A 22,537-nucleotide genomic window follows, 5' to 3' on the forward strand; every position below is an offset into this window, starting at 1 on the left:
AACATAAATTAGCTGGATTTGAAAATTCTTAAAAGTATAACTGCCCTTTCTCCCACAATAAAAATGTCCACAGTTTATAAGCATCCAATTAAATATGCAATAAACTCTCTCTATACAGGACTGTCTCAGAAAATTAGAATATTGTGATAAAGTTCTTTATTTTCTGTAATGTAATTAAAAAAACAAAAATGTCATGCATTCTGGATTCATTACAAATCAACTGAAATATTGCAAGCCTTTTATTCTTTTAATATTGCTGATTATGGCTTACAGCTTAAGAAAACTCAAAAATCCTATCTCAAAAAATTAGAATATTTCCTCAGACCAAGTAAAAAAAAGATTTATAACAGCAAAACAAAATCAAACATTTGAAAATGTCCATTAATGCACTCAGTACTTGGTTGGGAATCCTTTTGCACGGATTACTGCATCAATGCGGCGTGGCATGGAGGCAATCAGCCTGTGGCATTGCTTATGGATGCCCAGGATGCTTCAATAGCGGCCTTTAGCTAATTTGCATTGTTGGGTCTGGTGTCTTTCAGCTTCTTCTTCATAATACCCCACAAATTCTCTATGGGGTTCAGGTCAGGGGAATTGGCAGGCCAATCGAGGACAGTAATGCCATGGTCAGTACACCAGTTACTGGTGGTTTTGGCACTGTGGGCAGGTGCCAGATCATGCTGGAAAATGAAATCCTCATCTCCATAGAGCTTTTCAGCAGACGGAAGCATGTAGTGCTCTAAAATCTCTTGGTACACAGCTGCATTTACTCTGGACTTGATGAAACACAGTGGACCAACACCAGCAGCTGACATGGCTCCCCAAACCATCACTGACTGTGGGAACTTCACACTGGATTTCAAGCAACTTGGATTTTGCTCCTCTCCAGCCTTTCTCCAGACTCTGGCGCCTTGACTTCCAAATGAAATACAACACTTGCTTTCGTCTGAAAAGAGGACTTTGGACCACTCTGCAACTGTCCAGTGCTTCTTTTCCATAGCCCAAGTCAGACGCTTCTTCCGTTGTCTTGAGTTCAGAAGTGGCTTGACCATGGGAATACGGCTATTGTAGCCCATTTCCCGGACACGTCTGTGAACAGTGGCTTTTGATACCTGGACTCCAGCTTCAGTCCACTGTCTTTGAAGCTCCCCCAAATTCTGGAAGCGACCCTTCTTCACAATGCTGTTAAGGCTGCGGTCATCTCTCTTGGTTGTGCAGCGTTTCCTGCCACATTTCCCCCTTCCAACAGACTTTTTGTGGATGTGCTTTGAAACTGCACTCTGTGAACAGCTTGCTCTTTGAGAAATTTCTTTTTGTGTCTTACCCTCCTGATGGAGGGTGTCAATGATGGTCCTCTGGACAGCAGTCAGATCAGCAGTCTTCCCCATACTTGTGATTTAGTTTACTGAACCAAGCTGAGTGTTTTTCAAGGCTCAGGAAACCCTTGCAGGTGTTTCGAGTTAATTAGACGATTCAAGTGATTAGTTGAATACCCTACTAGTATACTTTTTCATGATATTCTAATATTTAGAGATAGGATATTTGAGTTTTCTTAAGCTGTAAGCCATAATCAGCAATATTAAAAGAATAAAAGGCTTGCAATATTTCAGTTGATTTGTAATGAATCCAGAATGCATGACATTTTTGTTTTTTTAATTGCATTACAGAAAATAAAGAACTTTATCACAATATTCTAATTTTCTGAGACAGTCCTGTATATAAACCACAATAGTGTTCTATATATATTCACACATATTATATTTATATATATACTTTTCTACTTTAAAAGTTGCTGTGTTACTCTCACTTCAGTACATTTTTGTCTGTTTATTTGAACTTTAACTTGAGTGAAATGTTACATCTATAAGTCCTGCATGTTACTTATTAATTTACTGATGTAAATTTTTGACTGCCCTTGCTGCTGTAACATTGCAAATGTCCCCGTTTTGGGACTAATAAAGGATTATCTTACTGTATCTTATCTTATGGTATCTAATCTTATCTTATCTTACAGCGAGTAGTGCCTTTATGTTTTCATGAGATACACAAAACTAAGTCTGACTAAATCTCCTGAGAGTAAGGAGATTTAAATATCTAATGTCCGTTACTTGACACTAGACAATGACCTGTCAGTTGTGTCTCCATCCTTTTGTCCTGCAGGCCTCTGGGTCAGCTGCTGATCCGAGGGGGGGGGGGGGGGGTGTTAGTTGCCACCTCTGGGTGACACTCAGCGGGCCGGGGCCACTTCTACAATCCTGCTTTGTCACTGCAGGGAGACAAAAGGTGCTGCTCGCTCCCATGTGGGACGTCCGCTCCTCGCACAGAGCTGCGGCTCGAAATGTAGAGTATTGACCAGGGCACGTGACACGGGCCTCTCTGGCTGGACGCCGCTTTCAGGCACAGAGCGGCGACAGTTTGTGGAGAATTGTGGGAAAATTGACCACAGCGGGAGCAATGACAACAACATAAACTCACTGGAATGAGACCCTCCATCTGCATTACACAGAAAGTATCGAACCCACCGCTGTGGGTGACGGTGCTCGCTCATGACACAACCAGCGACTGCAGCTCAGGATCTGCATTGAAAATCAATGGCAGGCATCGTTCCATTGCACGTGCACACGTGTGCTTCCACTATCTCACGCACACGCTCCTGTGGCTGTTACATCATCACACACACTCGTGAGGAAAAAGTGTGTGATAAACTTGTGGATTAGAGTTGATGTGTTTGCTTGGGCAGAAGTTTACAGCAGCAACATTACCTTCTGCCAACTTTACCCGAATAATATTCAGTATCACTGAGCCCACGCAACATTTGGAGTTTAGTTCTCAGATTAAAGTCTTCAGCGATTGATAAAATACTCTTTAATGGAAACAGAGTGTGTACTGGTGTTGGCAACTGGCCTCACACACAGCAGCTGCTCCCTCTGCTGTGGACGCCCTCGCACTGCATGTACTTAAGGTTAAAGATACAGCAGCTTAATATCCAGGAATTCACCAAAATAAAGGATCTTTCACTGAGCCGCCTCCCAGAGCTCCAACACCACAGAGAGACGCGTCCACAGACAAGTCATTCATCTGAAAACAATATCAGACACATCCTAACATCTCTTCTTAACTTCACGCAACACACGGTTGTTTAGTTCTCACAGTAGAAATATAAACGAAAAATGTTCTTATATCCGCCCCTAAATCCCTCCACCAAGTTTAGTGGAATTCCGCTTCGAAAAAAATCTTAATAACAAACAGGTGTAAAAACATAACCTCCCTAGTGGAGGTAAAAAGAAAAACAAACTCAGAATGTCGTAACTCATTAACATTTGATGCCACTTCTAACAAAACAAGTTGTATGAACACTTTTAATCTTTCAATTGATTATTCATTTGAGTATTTTCATATCATTAAAGTTGGGGAATTGCAACATACACATATTTCAGTCAAAGAAATAGTAAAAAAAAAATAATAATAAAAAGAATCTGCACAATCTGATCTCTGCAGTGAATTTATTTTGATTTCAGAGACCTGAACATTTGCCTCGATAAACGATCCCTGTAAAGACTCAAGTGTGCAGATGCTTTTCCAATATAATTGGTCACACACTCTCAGCTACAGCAGCACTGACTATGACTCGGCGGGTGGTGTTTATTAGAGGAATGAATTACAAAAACAACAGACAAAATCATTGCAGGAGAAATATTTGAACTTTTAATCCCAATTTGTTCCAAAAACACTGAAATCCAACACGTCCCGTCTGTGAAAATGTCCACATCTTCAAAAGCTCACACCAGTTTGTAACACAAGCTGCTGTTAATTCATGTTCATGTGTTAAATCAGACCTCAGAACACACGACTAAAACTGCACCAAACAAACAATGAAAACCAAAGACTGCACACTTTACAGACAGTAAACAGGGGTCTATTTTATTTTTGAATGAGTCTTTTAATTAATGCATTTCAAGTACTCCAAAAATTACATCTCTTCGCACAATACAATTTGAAATTTTTTTTTTTTTTTAGTAAAAATGTTCAAAGTGAACAAAAATTTCCGATACTGTATAAAACACAGTGAACATTAAAATCAGACAGTAGTATTACTTTTTAATCTTGTGTTCTTTCGGCCTACATCACCTACCACATTTCAACTCAATTTGGACATTTTCAGTGCACGTTTATCTAAAAACTTTACCAAGACTACGAAATTAAAAAGAAAAAGTAAATTTACAGGCATTATTTCTTCTGCTCGTCTACCCAAACCATGCCACAGGATAACGAAGACAAAAATGAGAATGTAACATTGACTCCATCACACTGAATTTGTTTTTACCATTGATGACGGTGGAGAAAAAGTATCATCGTAAGCAAACCAGTTCAACTAGCACATAGAAAGAACATAAATAACTTAGAGGAGAGGAAAGTTTGTCACATATGAACATCTTTGAACAATTTACTCTGGAATTAGAATACAAAAAATGAAACTGATGTATCAAAATGTCGTTTTTCATCTTCAAATGAAATCCAAATTTTCCCGAAGTACTGTACAAGTTTTACACGTAGGGTTTTCTAGGCCCAATGGGCGCGGCGCAGCCTAGACGGTGAAATTTAAAAAGAGCTCCATTTTGTACAGACGTTAAGAGTTGTAGCAACAGCCGACCTGCCTGATTCACCTGCCATGTGAAATGAATGAAACGGTGAGACACAGTATTTTCATGTCCCCTTCAGAGCACGCGTACGATTACTACGACCATCAGGACCGTGGTGATCGATGTTATTTCAGATTCGCAGTGCATGCATTGAAAAATAATAATAATGACGCCAAGTCCGAGCAGAAATTTGCTGAATGTATAATGCAAAGCCCTGCATTTGAATGCTTGTGCAAATCCACACGCCAAATTATTTTTGGTGTGTAAAACATTTGCATCATAAATAAATCACAAGATTCTGCATAATAGATCATGACCAGATTTATCACATCCTCTCCACTGGTTTCAGAAGCTTTCCCGTATCCACTTCCTGCACCGAGAGGAAGAAGAAAACACATTCTCCCACAGAAACAATTACATCTTCTTCATTTCTTCCGCTTAAAGTGTCTCCAGAAACCTTAACAGATGCTTCCTGTGCGCAAAAATCAGCTTTTATAAAGTTTTATGGCACGCTGATGTAAACTCACATTAGGGCCTGCGCTCACGGGCTCGTAATGGGACTCAGTCCATGACGCGATGTGACCAGGAAAAACTACAGGTGAGTTTTTAAAAGAAAACAAAAACATAACAGCTGCTCGTCTCCTGTGAAACTAGTGAACACACAGAGGAATGTGTTAGTGAATAATGTGACAACACTGCTGCGATACACGGCTCCTTCCACTTTGTTTTAAGACTAACATTAATATTTGTCAAAGTAAATAGTGTTGAGTGACATACAAACATTACAGACCTTGGTCAATTAATAGTCACATTTAATAAATGTGTCTGCATGCCCACATTGAAAAGTTCTTAGATTCGCTATCTTGAAGAATAATAGAATGTTTTCATCTTACATTTTTTTTTTTGTACATCCACACCGGAGTCATTTTTCAATTTACTTCCACACCCACGTAAGCTAACTCTGAAACATGATACACTCTCATTTCTAAACTAAGCAGTCTTCATTTTCCCTTGTTTCTATAGCTGAACAGGTAGAATCTTCTTTAGCTTCATTTAGTGGTTATTCGTTCTTCTTCATCAAAAACAGTAAAGACAATAAAAAGGTGTACCTTCCCTTTCTGTTCCCGTGATTCCAAACCTCATCTAGCTTGTTATGCGACATGAGAAAAATGTGGTGTTAGCAAGACAGTTAAAAAAAAAAAAGATGGAGAAAAGGGGACCTTAAACGAACAAGGCCTGGAATGGGGGATATGGTGACCTTGTTGTTCAAATCTGAAACTTCGCAATCGAAACGTGAGAGAGATCCACCTGACTGGACGACGCCGGAGAGAACTAGACGGCCTCAAATCCTCAGCAGCGGCATCCAAGGAACTCCTCACAACCATCAATCCTTCATTCATGTGTTAAAGAGTCCTGAGAGCACTAACCAAAACAATAAAAAGGAAAAAAAAAGTGAAGAATTACACATTTACAGTAGAAGAAATAGTTTGTTTTCACTTATGATACACTAAATATGTACAGTCACATGCAGAAGACTGTCTGCACAAGAGACCGGAGCCTGTGTCTTTTGCCGTTTGACATGTGTAAATCACAAAAAGTGCCGCGAATCCTCTCTGAGTGTCTCTCATTTCTGGCTTGAGTGTCAAAATAAAAGCACAGAACAATTTACCAGCAGCCACGGGTGTGTCACTCAAAAAGACGTTGCAAATGAACGGAAAAAAGAAATGAAAAAAATAAAAAATAAAAATAAAACACGTCACAGAATGTACTAAAGCTACACATTATTCCTTAACTCCTTGGCACTCCTTCAAAAAAAAGAAAGAAAGAAAAAGAAAAAACGTGGAGATGCTAGATCGCACTGCATTGGAAATGGCTGATGGTCGAGTCAACTCCACAAAGAGCCAATTGAGTTGCTAGATAGTGTTTTCTCTTTTCCACGTGTCCGTTTTGTCTGTAGATGGAGGATATGGTGGTGACTAACAACCATGTCAGGCTTTTCTTTGGATGGAGTGACGCTTTTGTTTCCCACTGTAGGCACAAGGAGGAGCCAAGGCATTGGGGGGAGGTGTGTGGGTGGGGTGGGGTGGGGTGGGGGTGGGGTGGGGGCGGTGTCTCAGCGTCTCATCTGGCCCATCTGATAGTTCTCTCTGGGCTGACGGTGGTGCCTCTGGGGCTGCGCCTGTCGCTGTGGCTGCCTCTGCGGCGGCCGCTGGGCCCCGTGCCCGGCGTGCTGGTGGGCGTGCTGAGACTGGTGCTGCACCTGGGAGTTAGCTTGCTGCTGCGCTCGCCGCCTCTTCAAAGTGCCTGTCGGGAGAAAGGATTCTCGGTGAGCTTGTTGAAAGACAGACTATACGATCTACAGCAATAAAAAAATAACTAAATCTTTGTGTATCATTCTTCTTTCGAGAAACTCTAGATCTTTACATCATTGTATCCACAGCGAATGGAGGAATTTGTGACTTGTAAAGGTCACATATGTGGTGCGAGGACTTCTACTATAGAAAAACTACAGAAATACCTTGCTGAAATTTGCAGGCTTTGATTGCAAACTTGATTTTGATAACAAATCTGCCTTTAGCCTGTACAAACACATCAAATTAGGTTTCTTCTTTGGGAAACGTTTGGCCCAATTGATATCAAGTATAACAGCCGGGCTGCAGTACATGCGTGAGTTAGCGGGTGTTTGTCGCAGAACGTCTTGCTTTTCATTTTGGTGAGTGTGAGTCTTGATAATCTCTCACCACAGTTTGAATGTCTATATCTGTCGAATATGTCACCAACATAAATACCATTGATTATAACTGACCAAAGGCTTCTTAAACATTTTTCTGTCCCAACAAAATGTAGAGTAAACAAGTACAAGTGGGGTAGGCCGGCTGTGGGGGATGTTAGTGGTTGTCCTCTAACCAGGTCAGTGGTTCGATCCCAGTCTTCCCCATCTGCATGCCGAAGTGTCCTTGGGCAAGATACTGAACCCTGAATTGCCCCTCATAGATGCTAAAGGTGCTGCCCATAGATGCACTGTATGAATGTGTGTGTGAATGGGTGAATGGCAAGAAACTGTACTGTAAAGTTCTTTGAGTGGTCATCAAGACTAGAAAAGCCCTATATAAATACAGACTATTACCATTACAATGATATCATGTTAGAAATCCTATTATCTATGGGCATTTTCAACAGCAAACCTTTTGTAAAACATATAATGCAGCAGTTCCGCAGCAGACGCGCTCCTGTGTGGACAACAGATTTGCGCAAGACAACAGATCAGCGACGTCACTTGCTGCACAAGCACCCAGTGTGACATTGGATATTTTCTCTAAGTTGCGACCTTTTTAATACTTGAGCGTAATCCACTGCAATATCCATAGTGTCTATATGCACAATAACAGTTTTAAATATTAAATACATGAATGACTTTTATCTCAGTATTTTGCACTAGATCATAACCTGGCGGCTTTAAGTATGTGTATTTTTGCACAATTTTTCTATTTTCTGAGATATCTTAACAGTCTAATCAGATTTCTTTTTTAATATATGAAAAACTAAAACTTTGCTCAGTATAGTGCCGTGGCAAGTGATGACAAATAAGGACTCATAAAGCTCATTACTCAGTCGATGAGCCTGTTTCCCTCAGACGAGACAAAACGTTCTTTGTGAACCTCTGAACTCACCTGGAAGTGGTTTGGGAGGGGGGAGTTTGGGGTTACTGCTCGGTGTGTGCACACTGCAGATCTTAATAAATCCAGCCATGAGCATGATGAGGGCAATGCCCATCAACAACACTGCCCACCAATGAGCCTGGAGAAGAGAAGGAACGAAGTCAAACACAAATCGATACAAAAACACTTCACATAATAATAACTAATAACTGATCAGAATCCTAATCAAGAGGTCAACACATACCACAATCCACTCTGCAATGTTCTCATAGAGCTCAGGGTTGAAGATGGCCTTCTTTAGCCTGGCGAGCGGCCCGTCTGCATCCACCAGACGACATTTCATGAAGACGTCACAGTAACCCTTGAAGTCGTTGCAAGGCGAGCCGGCTGGAAGGGTGGTCACTTTCTTATTGAAGAAACGAGCCAGTTTTTCCGATCCGGTGCTGCTGCACGTGTTAGGATTCACTAGGGAGAGACATCGCAGACAGTCAAAACGATTTGAATGACAAAGACCTAATCTAAAGCAGAAGCAAAAAATAGTTATGAAGCTGAGAAAAAGGGTAAGTGACTCACTCTTCTCCATGCAGCACACGTGGCAGAGCTCCGTTTCGTCCTTGCCATCTTGGCTGGCACAGGTGCACGCCTCGAGCCCATACTTTTCACAGATGGAACCGGAGCAGCCCTGTCGGGGAGGAGCGTGAGGACAGGTGAGATCAGGCAATGGCTGCTTTGAATGTGACATCGCTATGACAACCACTTCGTTCGAGTGTAAAGCCTCTGGCTACTGACCCCGTTGAGGCAGACTTGTGTCTCTCCGTGGCAGGCGGTGAAGTTGGCTTTGGGCTCGGACGTGGGGCACTGAGGACTGACTCCGTTGCACATGCCCTGGTGAGCACACTCTGACTCCTCTCTGCACTTGTCGTTACGACCCTTGTAAGAGCACTCTTGCGTACAACAAGGACCTTGGCTGGGACTGGTGGGAGAGAGACAAGTGTTGAGTCGTGAGGGGTCACAAATAAACTTCCCTACGAAACATCATTAAAATTCTGACAGAAATAGCATCCAGGTCTACCTGCAAACTTTGTTCGGCTTTTTTTTGCACTTCTTGTTGTCGGCCTGGTTGGCATCGTAGCAGCACTGGTCCTTGCACTGATCACTGTAGCCGCAGTCACACTCCTCTCCTGGCTCCACCAGACCGTTACCACAGATGGGCTGACCAGACTCTGTTTAGAGAAGGAAGAATAAACACTAAGCCTGGCCCGCAAAAACTTTGTTTACAACTTTTACTTTCTGCACAGAGACAAACTATTTATTACAAAGGCCAAACCAAAGGAAAATTGTTGCAAAAGAAAACGTTGCTGCAGTAAAAGGGAAATAAAATCAGTTTTTTTGGGCTCTGGGAGTAATTTAAGGCTCCTCTCTGTGTCTATCTTTCGCGTTGCATGCGGCCAAACAAATTAACTGAACGCACCCCGCCAACTCCTCCGGCTCCCCATACATTGTCTAAGTTTATAAATTCTATCGTTTTTGCCCAGTCTGAGTTTAAAATGTAATATTTTCCATCATCAGCCAAGAATTATTTGCTTGAGACTACATGTACAGAACTAACCAGGTGTGCCACTCCAATGAAATCACATTACATGTCATTTAGCTGACGCTTTTTTCTCAAAAGCCATTAGTGCTTTCAAGGACACTACAGGATGAATGTCTAAAAAAACATGGGGACACTTCAGCCCCATGTTTTTATGTTGCTGTTTGAAAGTTGAATTAAGTGACACACAAAAAAAGATAGGAAGAAATTAACGACCAATGTGGATGTTTTGGGGGATGATGCAGATTGCGATATTTTAGAGTAAAACAGGCTCCGTATTTTACAGTTGAATTTAACAAAAAAATGTATGTAAAATGTAAACAATCTTTTCTGCATCATTTATTCTGTAAGATAAAAGGTTTCATATCGACAAACATAAACTTTGATATGGCTATGATGGATGGGAAAAGAGCATATCGGCCAAAATCATTGGTCGGGTTCTAGAAAGCTTAAATATATTTAACTGTGATTAAACCTCGACCTCTCCCCCTTTACTGTTTATCTACTATTGTATTTATTTGTAATCTATGTTGTTGTTTTTCTGTGGGGCCAAAGACAATTTATCGCATTGTGGACAGTAAAATTGAACCTAACCTAACACAATCTCCCAAATACTACTTGTGAAAAAATTATACTAATGCCAATATTGATTTTCAAAGCCAACACAAGGTGCTTTCTGAGTTACATTGATTTAATCTTCAGACTTCATGTGGTTAAAAACCTCCCACACTAATTAGAAGGATGGAGAATCTGAAACAAATCTCAGTAGAGATAGTTTAATTGAAAGTAAAAAAAAAAGAAGGTAAAACGTACCAACAAAGCAGTTGCTTCTCTTTTTATCCAGCACCTGGCTGATGTTGCGAACGCTACAGATGGAGAACTTATTGTTGTTGAGCTTGTCTCCTGATGTGGCTCTTGCATACATGATATAATTGCCCTTCTCCTTCTTGTCTTGGCTCTTGGATTCCCCTGGGGTACACTCAGATCCAGAGTCGTGCTGAGAGTTAAGAAAGGAAAAGAAAATATCAGAGGTTAAAAGAGCAAAGGATTAAATGTACAAGCCCCTAATAAATCTCACTGTGTATAAATGTGGAACATCTGCGTAACTCACCGGGGAGCCAAAGTTGTGTCCTACTTCATGCGCAAAAGTGATATGGGAGACTTTGGGAGGTACGTGGGAGGCATAGTTCTGTACAGTGATTATACCAGTGTTGAGAGATTTCTTTTTTCCATCCGAGTAGAGCTTGCTTTTTTCACAGATGCCTCCAGAGCTCCCTGAGAAGCAAAAGCACAGGTTGGAACAAACCTTCCAAACCACAGCTACAAAAATTCAGGATTTTGTTCATTAGAGAGGAAAATCAGTTTTTTGTCAGGGCAATTATTCATTATTCTCCCATATAAGCAAGGTTTGGTGATAATGTGCCTACAACCCAGTACAATGAATGTGATGTATTATATAAAGGATAAAAGGTTTGAGGTTTTATTCATATCTTGCTTAAAACGGAACAGATTTTTACAGTTGCAGATCAAGGATGATACACTGTCTCCCAGTACCTGAGGGGGCTCCCACCCAGGCCAGGCCCAGAACTCCGTCATCAAAGTCTCTGTCGGTGAAAACGTAAGCGAGGCAGTAGTCGTCATGGTTCTGCTCAGAGTTGAGCTCCAGGAACTTCTCCACACCGATGTTGGAAAAGCGGAATGGGTTGGACCTGTCCCTATCGACATTGGTGGTGTTTATCTGTGAAGGACGATGAGGACAAGGTCAGAGGAAAGGCAGTGACCGTATGAAAAATCTAAACTTTAGATCAGTTTATCAATACTTCACTTACCCTGATCCTTTTCACCATGAAGCTGATGTTGCGAATGCCCATAAAGTCCGTGCCCTGGTAAATGGCATCAATGGCCTTGACGTGACTGGAGATCTGAAATTGAAAAGGTTTCACAAAACTTTTTTTTAAAAAAAGCTTTGACTGTGATGATCTAAACGGAGAATAAAAAACAAATCACACGTCTCACTGTCGGATGCAGTCTGTGATGTGTGCGAACTTACTATGAAAGAACGCCAAATGTACAGTAAGTGTGTAAAGAGCTAAGTAAACAAGCTTTCACTGTATTCTGTGCAGCATCGGTGGATTAACTAATATTATCAAAACTATCCACTCATTAATTCTGCTGCTTATCCTTTCAGGGTCACAGGGGTACTGGAGTCAATCCCAGCTGACATTGTGCTAGAGGCGAGGTACACTGCCAATTAACGTAACCTTTGGACTGTGGGGGGAAGCCTGAGTACATACAGAGAACTCACACAACACACTCCTCCACACCACTCCACAAGGAAAGGCCCTCACCAAATCAGGGATGGAACATATGCATATGAGAAATAATGTGAATTTGTTTTGAATTTTAGAGGAATAGTTTGACAGTTTGATAAATACTGTTATTGGCTTTCGTGCCGTGTGTTCAGTGAGGAGGTTGATACCAATCTCTTACTGTAAAAATAATGGTTCTACCAGCAGGTGGTTAGCTCTGCTTAGCATAAAGAAAAGAAACTGTACTTTGTATCCAACTGTATCTAAAAAAGAAATTTAGCATCTCTAAAAAAACTGAAAATATGTTAACCTCTAACTGTAACTCTGTGAACATTTGCTATTTGGCCAAGGCTGTGAAATTAAATTCCAGACAGGAAGCACGGAAACCCTGATGTTAACTCTCGTGTGATTTATTTTTTCAAGGTTGTTAAGTGCTATGACTAACCACTGGCGGAGGTGTTATTATTCTGATACTACGGTAGCCAATTTTTGATTATTAAAAACCTGCCCCTGAGGATGATATTCTTTCATACTCGCTTTGTAGATCTCATTTCTACAGCCCCGCAGGACTCAAGTGATTGGCACGGACTGTGTGTTACCTGAGCAATGACAGCCTCTCTGGTCTTGTAGTACTTGAAGAAGAGGTGGTCGGTCTGAATGAAAAGCTGGCAGGTGTTTTTCTCAGCCTGCGCCATCCTCCTCTTCCTCAGCAGTACAGGTTCGTTAAAACCCGTCTCAGTGTGGAGCTCCTGGTGTGAGCAGAACCGGAAAGCAGGAAACAGACAGTTAAATAAAACATATATATAACATTTTCCACCAAACAGTGGCTAAATAAATAATGACTGGTATTTTTAGGCTGTGGTTTTCAGCTGCAGTATGTTCATAGGCTGCAACTGTGCTGAGGAACATGTACTTTTCATGTCACACGAGGAGAGCGGGGAAATAAGAAGGAATAATAAGGCCGAAAGCAAACTTGCCTTCCATTTAAATGAAAGATATGTATTTTTACTTTTGGGGAAATGTCTCTTTTATAAACTCAAAGTGACAACTGGAGAGTGCTTCTCTTGTGATGTCTGCAGCTTTAAGAAGCTCCAGTTTGTGTCTCTCCTGTATTAACATTACAGTAATATACTACAGTCAAGCATCTGATAGTAAAAATAAATAACCAGTGATAAAAATAAAATACTTGCACTTATCTGAGGGGTTGTGATCAGAAAAAATATATAAACAGCGTTCAAAAAAAGACTTCAGCTATGCAGTTCATGAAAAGAACATTAAGTTATAAAAAAATTTAAGAAACAGCAGCACGTCTCAATAATATTAACAAAAGCACTTTTACTTTTGGTTTATGCGATAGAAATTGAACATAGACATGGACAGGTATCTTTGCTTGGATTAGAAAAAGAGGAACAACTTGAAAAAAGGCTTAAAAATCTTTTTTAGTTCGCAGAGTCTGAGGATTCTGAAAATACCTTCACGTGTTGCGTGTTGTTAAAAGGCCTTTCAGGGTTTTCAAAGATTGCTGCTGAGTTATTTTCCAGAAAATTGGATGCTTAGCTCTGTGACTTTAAAGTAATGATAATGGTGAGCATGGGAGGCATAGTAGTTTGTGGGATGAGAAGGAACAGCTGCTCTTAAATGAAAAATACAATGTGAAATTTCTCTCGAGATGAATGGCTGATCAGAATAAATTATAATTTAGATTTTTATACTATGTAATTTCACAATTTACAAAGAACACATTACACAAAACCTCTTATATTGGAGTATTAGGTGAATACATACACATACAATACACCAGAAATACACAGCAGCAGGTCATTCGATTTTTACTAAAAATGAATTCTGAACAAAATGTCGCTGCTACAACACACGTGTTGATTATGTGTCTATGCGTTTGTTGAGAAAATATTATTATTATAAGTGTTAACTGTGACTCGAGTCACTATTTGTTTTGACTGAGTTTGAATGTACAATATTTCCATGTGAATTCTTTGATTAAAATGAAACCAGGAGTTAATGTGTGCAGCCCCACTTTAGATTGAGAAAGTAAAAAACATTCAGCAAAGATCGACTCTTTTCCTGCTGTTCAGATGAGCTACTCATTTATCATGTTGACAACCACTAATTAAGTAGAGATTGGCTATTCCCACCAGTCAATGTAAACTCAAATTGCACAGAGACACTAAAAAAAAGTCTATGGGTATCTCTGGAGCCGGGTAACTAAAAGAAATGTCGTTCTTTAACTGTGAGGGTTAATTGTGGTGTGTGGTGAAGTTTCACCTTAGGTGGCTCATCTATGGCAGATGTTTGGTACTTCTTCATCCTCTCAAAGACTGAGCTATCAGCACAGCCTCCTTCTGGGCCGTACTTGTGCGGGTAGTCTGAGTGAGAGAGGCAGACACAACACTATGAGGATTATGGGAGACAATGTTAGCTACTTAACCCCCTGAGTCACTATTTCTGGCACTATTTATGATCAGCTAATGGATGTACTTACACGCCACTTGAGCCTAGCTTTGCCGTGTTAGCTGTTACTTTCTTGTCTCCCTCATTAGCGATTCTATTCACATTTCTGTTTAATTTGCCCCTCAGCCACAAACTATATGTACACAGATGATTTGAAATTACAGGGTGCCAGTGTAGTGAAGTGTCTTTGGTGCTCACTAGCAGTACCAACATTGTAAAGACTGTGTAAATGAGCTAGCAGCCCAAGAGAAAGATCGTATTACTCATCTAATGAGCACCTCAGGTATCTTTACTCCCTGGGAGGGGATTTATACCAGTCAGCCTCCATCAGCTCCACGGCTCCAACCCCGCACTTTCCCGACCACACATTTATATATGCGTGCATTCAGACTGTCATACCATTTCTGTGACTGAACTTGCTTGAAACTTACGTATGTCGTCTTCGTGGTAAATGACAGAGTGGAAAGGCACATCTTTGCCCTCCAAGTATCTCTCTGCAGGCTCCACGTAGTAGTTGCCCTGGTAGCTCTGAATGAAGCCCTCGAACTTACCATCCACAATGGAGCCATGAGTCAGGGTACCTTTCTCTCCTGGGAATCAAAATAACAAAAGGTATAGGCGTTTATTACCCAAGATCATAGCATAAACAAAAACATTTACAAAAATTCTATATAAAACAAAAGGCCTAGGACTGAATTGATGCTTTGCACTTTGCTTTTACATTAATAAACACATTAAAACAAGGGGGTGTAAAGGAAGCCTCACCGTAGATTTCTCCAGTGTAGATATGAGACGTATCATAAGGAATCTCTTCTCCTGAAACATCTACCTTTAAATCTTGGGAAAACAAGGTGGTGTCCCTCTGCATCCGTAAATTAAAATGCCTAAAATCAAAGACATAAAAATATACAATATGGTAAAACTGTTTCTTTGATGTCCAAAAACTGTCTCTTGATTTATTCATGCCATATTCATATTCATCAGTGTGAGTCTATGGATTTGGTTGTGGATCTGAATTTGGCTTCACTTTGGGGGGTAAGCAATATTTCGCAAGTAAAAAGGAATTGAAAAAAGTGAGGAAAAGGGTGAAAGCAAGGGCATGGTTTGGTATCTAAGCTCTTTTCCAAGCGGAAGGGGAAACTAGTCTTTATCTTTTAGGAAAGGGAAGAGAAAATAAGGACATGTTGAAACAATGCTATTTTTTGTTGATCGGACATATGACAGGGAAACAAAGATGTTATAGTAAACCTTGGGTTTCATGTTACACCTACACAGTGCTATCATTGTGTGCTTGTGTTGTGTGCAAATTGTTGTTGTGTAGGTCAGTGCACAGTCCCTACATTAACTGCAAGAAAACAGAGGGCTTTAGATCTGCAAAATATGCTGAAACTTAACATGATGACTAGACACATAAATCTTGCCCTTATATGTGAGCAGTAGCTATTGAGTCACAGATGTTTTGTTGTGACTGAGTCTCAGGGTGAAAATGCAAGGTACACAAAGAAAGCGGCAAAATAACAGCTATTTCAGCCATATTTAGACATTTTGTTCAAATCAGGCAAAGAATAGCGCAGCAAAGAATTGGGGTTGCATGTCTAGCTTTTTCACAAAGTCAAAGGGAAAAGGAGCTGACACACTTTTCAAAAGGAAGAGATATCTTCTGTGCCTGTATGCTCAGCTCTTATCGTTGTCTTCCCTATTAAGCACCATCAGAGTTTAGGAACAGCAGGCTCTTCTACGGGCAGGGTGATAAACAGCCTCTGCCAAGATCCTAGCCAGATGGTCTTGACTTTGTCATGGAGAGAGTGGGCACTTTCTATCAAACAACACCACCTCTTCAAAAGGCTGGACGAGGAACCATGATAAGGACTTCATGAGTCCATCCAGCCATCCACTACTATAGCTTGAGGGAACCTCAACCTGATTTTTTTTTTTAGCTCTAATTGAGTAACTGCTGTAGAAACTACAAAGAAAATATTTTTAAATCCACCGTCACCACAGAGTCAAAGCGATGCTCCTGACCAGGTCTAGGATTTCATAAAACAGGAGTAAATGTAAAAAAAATGTAATCACTCCGCAGATCTCTGCTACAGCTGACCTCCATCTTTAATCATAAAGCATGTAGATTTATGGGATGAGCAATGCAAAGTAAACAGACAGGTAAACAAGGAGATAGAAGAGGATACATCAAAATAGACAGAGATGCTGTTAAATTTCCCTTTAGGTTAATATCTGCAAAAAACAATCTTGACAAACCTTCCATGGGCATGGAAATCTAAATGAAGGAACTTGTCTTCGTGAGTGAGCGCCCTCTTGGCCCTCTGATGCTTGCTGTGCACAAGCTCTGTGTCGTACGACAGGCCTTCATAGTGACGGATGTACTTGTTCAGGGGGTTTCTGTAGTGTCCTGTTTGAAAAGAACAAAGGGACTCCTGTTAACAACAAGAAGCAAGGACAATTCAAGGCTAATAAACTCTTGTGAACTACACACTAATCCAAAATCTCAGAAATGGATAGATCTTTCTGGCCCTGCTCAGACCTGGTATTAACATCCGGCCTGAGAGACCCGATACCAAAGGGACAGCTCTAAGTTTGTCTGTTCACACCTGGAATCAAAATCCTTCCTGAAAGTGTCTCCTGTGACTGCTTGTGATTGGATTCCACTTCCCCACTCTGTATGGAAATAAACATGCACATCCTTTCTGTTCACAAACCCCAAATGATGTTGTTTTTATCCAGTCTGACTATAGAGATGAGGCCACCTTCAATGTGTGTGTGTGTGTGTGTGTGTGTGTGTGTGTGTGTGTGTGTGTGTGTGTGTGTGTGTGTGTGTGTAAGAGAGAAAGTGGAGTCAACCGGAGTCGAGTAGATCAATGCACCAAACACAGCTTTACAAAATTGAAATGTAGAAAAAGTAAAATAAAATAGAAAATATGAAATATGTGGCAGTCAGTGCTGATATTATAGTGTGTAGTGTAGGTTTTCTAAATTAAATTAATTTCTAAACAGACAGGGCTTCTTCACCTGTCAAAAATTTGAATATCTCCCGGTACGAGAGTTAACCCGGATAGCTTATTTACCAAACTACAAAAGGCATCAAAGAAAAAGAAATCACAAACAATCAATTCGGTTAATTCAATTGAATTAGTCAATCAAGTTAACAATCAAATAGGTGTGATTAATAAACAGACAAAGAACTCATATTCACCAAAATATCCAGTAATCAATAGCAAACAAATTCATTTCCAAATAAGAACAATTAACTGTCCATTAAATAAACATATGAAAGGAGTTTCCATTAAGAGTTCATGGTGAGTACAGTCAGAGTTCAGATGAAGTGTGAGATTGTGGGTGTGGGGAGAATGTTCAGGGAAAAAAACAGTTTGTATATAATATTCCATTTAGTTCATAATTCGATTTGTAAAGAGGGATGTGTGTGTGTGTGGTTGTGGGAGAGGGGAGTTAGGGCCCAATGAAGGGAAGATGAGGGGAGAATTTTCTAGAATTTTCTTTTAGTGGTCACTAATTAGTCAGTGTATTAGGAAAACACTGAAAATTTTTCAAATACTTTTGGTTCATTATGAAGCTGGTCCTTCAATGTGGCCCACGTCACATTTGCGTCCACACTGCTTAAAGAATGTGGACCACATTAAGAGGTTGTCTGAGTGATTGGATCCTGAATACATTCTCAATGTTCCTCGGGTGCCTTCACACCTGTACGTAGAGGTGTCCACTTGTGATCAGATCCCTCAGGATGGATCTTTATACCAGGTCTGATCGAAGTCTCATTTGTTCTATGATTTGAATTAATATACTGTACATAATCAATAGTAATAATCATAATAATGTGTGTACATGTTACTAGGATGTCATCGCAAAAATATACACAATACATGACCAAATGTCAGGGATAAAACACTAACGTTCAAGTCCAGAGGTTTATAACAGGCTTGGTACAACAATGTGTCTCTCACATCTGCTAATCTTGGCAGATCACAGTTAAATCAGAATCCTTTTATTGGCCAAGTATGTTTTCACATACAGGAAATTGACTTGGTGTGGTTGGTGCATCGGACATATAGTTATAGCAATAATTTTATTTGAATCTTCAAAGTATGCTTTGTTTTAGAGTAATTAACTGAGGCATGGTACATGTTAGGATAATTGAGGTGCTCAAAAAATGGATGATCTGACAGATATTTGACAGGCAGGATTAGAGAGATGGAAACTGACAGCAAACCAGCATGGTCTGTGTTTTAAAATTCAACTAAATCTGTTTAAGTCAAATGCATGCCAGTTTTGGAGCTGCACTAAACAACTGCCCCCGGCGTCGCAGCATCATTATTTCGCCACCAGAGGAGTGGGTGGCGAGCTCGAAGGAGAGAGATTCTCCAGCACCTCCACCCATTTCACCAACTGCTTCACAAGCCTTCTGGCAAACTCCACCGGCCATTAAAGCCCTTCTGAAAGTTACTTATACTTAGATCTTTGCCCCATAGCATGAAAGCCAAAAGAAAGTATTTTCAGTAAAACCAGTTTATGTAATTAGTACTCTCTGACAGGTAATTATGTCTGACTACTGAGCCATAAATTACAGCATTCAAAGACCATCTGACAAAGATGGGTGAGTAGACCAAGCTTCAGCTTCTTCTCCAGTCATGTGCATTATGAAATATTTAGGTGCTAACATTGAATTTTTCATTGAGGTGACTATGAGAAGTAAAGGCCACGACTATTCAGAAGTATCTTAATTCCCCAGGGCCTACATCAGATCAAACCATAAACACTGAGCTAGAATTACTGAGTCTTACGCTTCTGCCATCATACGAAACCATCAGAAATACTTACAAACCTACAAAACCCAGCAAAGTTATATAACAACGTGGTTAATATAATATATCCCATATAATGTCTTTACCTACACGAGATTGATCAAATGTTAGATAACTAATAGCTTCTATTAACAGTTTGACAATGGCTCCAATTTAGGGTGAAAAATGAACATATTACACATTACTGGGTGACATTTATGTTATGATGGTGGCTATCGATTAAGGTATGATTGATTTGCTATGGGATTTGTGAAAGGAAAGGTAATCAAACGGGATGTCATGTGTATCTATGTTATTTATATGACATGGGAAGGTAAGACAAGACCTTTCTTCCTTCCTGCTCCTTTTTTCGTTGAGGGTGTGTAAACAAGTATATAGGTCTAGTTTTGTTTTGGGATTACACTGAAATGACTGAAATAAACTAAACTAAATGGTGAATATGGACAATGCTGAGTGACTGACACATCATTGTGTATAACAGTAACAGAGCTCATTTTATTCAATTCATTGCACTAGATTTAACACCAATATGCAGGTTGTATAGTGTGATAGGTACAACAGTTCAATTCCTATAAAACAGGATCATTTACATTATCTCTGTTCAGATAACACTGCGGCTAACAGTGTAAGCCCGTAGCCAACAACACTGACCAGCAGCTAAACAGACACTACAAGTATGCCTCTAAACATATAAACTCATTACAGGTAACGTGTTAGCTGCAGCCCAGCTCAGGTAACACAGTGTCGGGGGCTAAATGGGCTGTTTCTCGCAATATTGTCAACGTTAGCGGCTAAAGCGCTAGCTAGCACAAAGCTAACTGTCCGCTAGCCGAGTCGGCATCTCCATCTTCTCACAACAATGGCTGTCGGCGCTGTTCGCACGATAACAACAAAACCGAGGCCAAGCCCGACTGTAAAAACCGTGACAACACGCGCAGACAACCCGGCGACGTCGCTTTATTTCAGCGAACTGCGCGGATCCGGCTCGGCTCCTGCGCTGCGCCCGGTTCGTTCGCTGGAAGTGAGAAAAGGGCGCAGTTCTGTTGACAACACGCAGGCCGCGCTGAGCCCTCCCGAAGCTAACGGCTGCTACACCAGCCCTTTCTGCTCCTCTCTGCCGAACCGAGGCAGCGCGGCGCCCCGGACCTTCTCCCCGGACACGTCTCACTCACCTTGGGTGTAGTTCAGTAAGCAGGCGCAGAGGCAAACTTTGAGAAGAAGCATGTCTGATAAATCCATTGTTAGAGCATTGATGCCGTCCTCACTTTATTGTCCTACTTAGGGAGGCGCAGACGCCCTGTGTGTTTATTGCAGCTTCCTCTCATCACCTCCCTCTCTCTCCCTCTCCCTCTCTCTCTCTCCCTCTCTCTCTCTCTCTCTCTCTCTCTCTCTCTCTCCTACGCTCTGACGTCACACGCACAGCAACCTGGCATCCCTTCCCCCAAACGCGTCCACGACCCAGGCCTGCAAACCAGGATGTAACGTAACGTAAAGTAATGTAAAGTAAAGGAATGTATGTGTCTTCTCCCATCCTCACAGAGACTTTCAAAATGAGGAAATCAAACTGATTTCCTAAAGGTCCAGGGTGTAAGATTTAGGGGAAAGGGATCTATTGGCAGAAATAGAATATAAAAATAATCCTTGTGATGTTTTCCCAAGTGTGTTTCATCTAAATTGTACGAATTGTTGTTTTCTTTACCCTAGAATCTTTCCTTTATATTTAAATACTTTATATTTACATCGGGAGCGGATCCTCTCTACAGCGGCCGCCATGTTGAGGTGAGGGGTATTCAGCTGCAAAATGCAACTTCACCACTAGATGTCACTAAATTCTACACACTGAACCTTTATTTTTTCCCAGACTCCTCATAATTACACCCAATGTGCTCTTAAATTTTACACTTAGTGTTTTCGTACTTGGGTATTTCAATGTATGCTACGTCTTTAATTTTGCACTTTTACTTTACACTCATTTGAAAGTTATAGTTCGTAAGTGCTTTGTTTTTAAAAGCAAAAAAACAAACTAAAATATGGTGTATTATTATGGACTAAAGATCCTGCAGTGGTGCAAAGCCCTGATAAGGTTTACACTAGGTCATTAAGTACTAATATACGTGATAAAGAAATTTGTCTACGATTATGATCAAATAACTTCAATCATTCCTAAATGGAAAGGCTGAAGTTCTTCCACTTAGTTTGTTTTCATCTTCTTGCATAATAAAATTGAAATCCAAATAACCTTTGTGCACAACCTTTTAACTTATGCACAACAGAATAAAGGAACATCTTCTCTTGAGACCTTGAAAACTCTATAACTCTATAACATATACTTTCACTTGAGTACATTTCTGAGTACTTCTTTCACCATTGCATTTAATCCAGTGGCCGATCTTTTTTATGTTATTACATAAAACACATCATTTAAATTTTCTTTAAACAAAAATGCTAAAACATTTCCCAGGTCCAATTGTAGGATTTGCTGCGTTTGTCTTATGTGATGATTCTTGTAGTAAATCGACTGTTATTCAGACAAACCGGCACAGCAACTGCTAATTTGGGCACAAACATGACATTTTATAGACCTATTAATTATTCACATTATGGAGAAAACAAACAGCAGTTTAATCAATAACAGAAATAATCATTAATTGCTGCCCTATTATCTTTTTCTTGGTTCCCAATTGATGTTTTATTTTTGGTAGAGTAGCAGCAAACGGCATATATATAGATTTATAAAGCCACCTCACTTGCATAACAAACTCACAGAGCCATCATACAATTCATAAGCAGCCAACTACATGTTTATGTTGCTTGGCAACCCAAGATCCCGTGAATGCGGTGTTGGAAGAGAGAAGGAAACACCATCAGGTTTGTTAGGTCATTGGATCAATTTCCTGTCAAGCATAACCTCTGATTATGTGTAAGCTATTTCTGATCCTGGCAGTTCTCTGTGATGATCATCCCATGATGCACCTCTTCCTGTTGATGCAGTGGTTGACTTGATGATAAAACCACATTCCCAAAGAACACTCCTTTT

General features: G+C 40.4%; 1 protein-coding gene across 1 annotated transcript; it reads right to left on the reverse strand.

The window, feature by feature from the left end:
* Positions 1 to 3,682: 3,682 nt before the first annotated feature.
* Positions 3,683 to 20,876, reverse strand: LOC117763808 (disintegrin and metalloproteinase domain-containing protein 10-like). The gene is made up of 16 exons (XM_034589237.1): positions 20,673 to 20,876; positions 16,925 to 17,075; positions 15,434 to 15,552; positions 15,100 to 15,258; positions 14,483 to 14,583; positions 12,799 to 12,948; positions 11,720 to 11,812; positions 11,445 to 11,628; positions 11,002 to 11,165; positions 10,704 to 10,887; positions 9,372 to 9,522; positions 9,089 to 9,272; positions 8,873 to 8,981; positions 8,544 to 8,764; positions 8,312 to 8,438; positions 3,683 to 6,944 (listed from the first exon to the last, which is right to left on the reverse strand). Exons 1-16 carry the CDS (start codon positions 20,737 to 20,739, stop codon positions 6,754 to 6,756), a joined length of 2,355 nt encoding a protein of 784 aa, XP_034445128.1. The 5' UTR covers positions 20,740 to 20,876; the 3' UTR covers positions 3,683 to 6,753.
* Positions 20,877 to 22,537: the final 1,661 nt, after the last annotated feature.

Source organism: Hippoglossus hippoglossus, chromosome 6, assembly GCF_009819705.1.
Source record: "Hippoglossus hippoglossus isolate fHipHip1 chromosome 6, fHipHip1.pri, whole genome shotgun sequence".
NCBI classification, from domain to species: domain Eukaryota; kingdom Metazoa; phylum Chordata; class Actinopteri; order Pleuronectiformes; family Pleuronectidae; genus Hippoglossus; species Hippoglossus hippoglossus.

Coding starts and splice junctions, on each gene's coding strand:
- LOC117763808 (XM_034589237.1), bottom strand. CDS start 20,739: ATGGATTTATCAGACATGCTTCTTCTCAAAGTTTGCCTCTGCGCCTGC. Junction 15,259..15,433: donor CTACACTGGAGAAATCTACG/GTGAGGCTTCCT, acceptor TTTGATTCCCAG/GAGAGAAAGGTACCCTGACT. Junction 14,584..15,099: donor TTACCACGAAGACGACATAC/GTAAGTTTCAAG, acceptor TCTCTCACTCAG/ACTACCCGCACAAGTACGGC.